This window comes from Suncus etruscus, chromosome 15 (genome assembly GCF_024139225.1).
Source record: "Suncus etruscus isolate mSunEtr1 chromosome 15, mSunEtr1.pri.cur, whole genome shotgun sequence".
Classification (NCBI taxonomy): Eukaryota; Metazoa; Chordata; class Mammalia; order Eulipotyphla; family Soricidae; genus Suncus; species Suncus etruscus.
The window spans coordinates 86,878,955-86,880,921 of NC_064862.1; the positions used below are offsets into that span (position 1 = coordinate 86,878,955).

The 1,967-nt window shown below is 45.8% G+C and overlaps 1 protein-coding gene across 1 annotated transcript; it reads right to left on the bottom strand.

The window, feature by feature from the left end:
- Positions 1-499: 499 nt before the first annotated feature.
- LOC126030098 (olfactory receptor 7A17-like) lies at positions 500-1,453 on the bottom strand. The gene has a single exon (XM_049788291.1). The coding sequence runs from the start codon at positions 1,451-1,453 to the stop codon at positions 500-502; it is 954 nt and encodes a 317-aa protein (XP_049644248.1).
- Positions 1,454-1,967: the final 514 nt, after the last annotated feature.

Here is a 1,967-nt window from a genome sequence, read left to right on the forward strand (position 1 = left end):
TAAATAGAGAAATGGAGGCAAAATGATAGGAAGTTCTAGGGAGTAAATGTAAAGATAAACTGTATTTCCTGAAAGACCAAAGAATAGTTTATTTTTGTTTTCTTTTTTTTTTTTTTTTGTGGTTTTTGGGTCACACCCGGCAGTGCTCAGGGGTTATTCCTGGCTCCATGCTCAGAAATTGCTCCTGGCAGGCACGGGGGACCATATGGGACGCCGGGATTCGAACCGATGACCTTCTGCATGAAAGGCAAACGCCTTACCTCCATGCTATCTCTCCGGCCCCTATTTTTGTTTTCTTTGGCCACACATGGAGGTGCTTACGGCTGACTCCTGTCTTTGTGCTCAAGGATTACTCCTGGTGGGCTTAGGGGACAATATGGGAGTGCCAGGGAACAAACCTGGATTAGCTGGTGCAAGACCCATTGTACTACCAACTGTACTAACTCTGTGGCCCCTGTAGAATTTCTGAAGTTAGACCATTGCAGTCAAGGACACTCCTTCATCCCTGAGACAACTGTCCTTTTTGTAGCTTCTTTATAAAGAAATCTTTCAAGGCCCTCTTGATGTCTTTGTTCCTCAGACTGTAGATGAAGGGGTTCAGCATGGGGGTGACCACTGTGTACATCACAGAGGCTGTTGAACTTGAGTGTGAGTTGGGGGAAGCCGCAGAGCTAAGATACACGCCAAGGACTGTACAATAAAACAAGGAGACCACGGACAGGTGAGAGGCACAGGTGGAAAACGCCTTGTACTTTCCCTGAGCTGACGGGATTTTCCGGATGGAGGAAACAATCTTGGAGTAAGAGTAAAGGATCCCAGCAAAAGGGCCAATACACAGAAAGAAAGCTGCCAAGTACATCACCACGTTATTGAGGAAAGTGTCCGAACAGGCAAGTTGAAGCATCTGGTTGAGTTCACAGAAGAAGTGGGGGACTTCCACGTGTGTACAAAACGACAGACGCAGCAACAGTAAGTTATGCGTCAAGGAATCCAGGACCCCTGTGACCCATGACCCTGCAACTAACAGTCCACAGAGCTGGGGGTTCATAATGACTGTGTAGTGCAGGGGGTGGCAGATGGCCACAAAGCGGTCATAAGCCATGACTGTCAGGAGAAGAATGTCCAAGACAGCAAAGAGTACGACAAAATATACCTGGGTGATGCAGCAGGAATAGGGGATGAGTTTTCTCTCGGTCTGCATGTTCTGTAGCATCTTGGGGACAATGGTAGAGACAAAACCAATGTCAACCACGGACAGATTGGAGAGGAAGAAGTACATGGGGGTATGGAGGTGAGTGGCTGAGATGACGGCCAGGATGATGAGCAGGTTTCCAAGGACAGCAATCAGGTACATGGAGAGGAAGACTCCAAACAGGACTGGCTGCAGTTTTGGGTCCTTTGATAATCCTAGGAGGACAAAATCTGAGATCTGTGTCTCATTGTGTTGGTCCATGGTGGGGTAACTCTGAGGAAAGAGGGGATAAATAAGACTGAATTTCATCCAGAGTTTAGTTAGTATCACGCCATTAAAATGTTTGGCAGACAAAGTCATGAATATTTTCTGTCTTGTTTTTCCCCCCTTGATGGGGCTATAGTGATGTGTAATTTGTGGTGTTGAGATATTGGCCAGGTCACTGTTTGCTCCAAGGTCCAATTGCTGTACAATTGAAGCAAATACTGGCTGTGATTCTACAGATGCAAGGCTCAAGGAGGACTTGATAGAATTGGGATTTGAAGGAACTAGCCCCCCAAAATAAAACAGAACCAAGGAAGAACAAACATTACAGAGTGAAGCAAGCTGTCTCCAAGTTCTAAGGGTTCTCATGGCAATGAGATCAGCAGAAGAGGAGAATTTCAAAAGGCAGAGCAAATACAAGAAAGCCCAAACATCCATCAAAGAGCTAAAATACCCCACAGGGGAACTAAAAACAATTAAGATAGAAGGGCATAATGACAGAGTGAAAAAA

Excerpts from the sequence above, each read along its gene's own strand:
- LOC126030098 (XM_049788291.1), bottom strand. The coding sequence starts at position 1,453 with ATGGACCAACACAATGAGACACAGATCTCAGATTTTGTCCTCCTAGGA.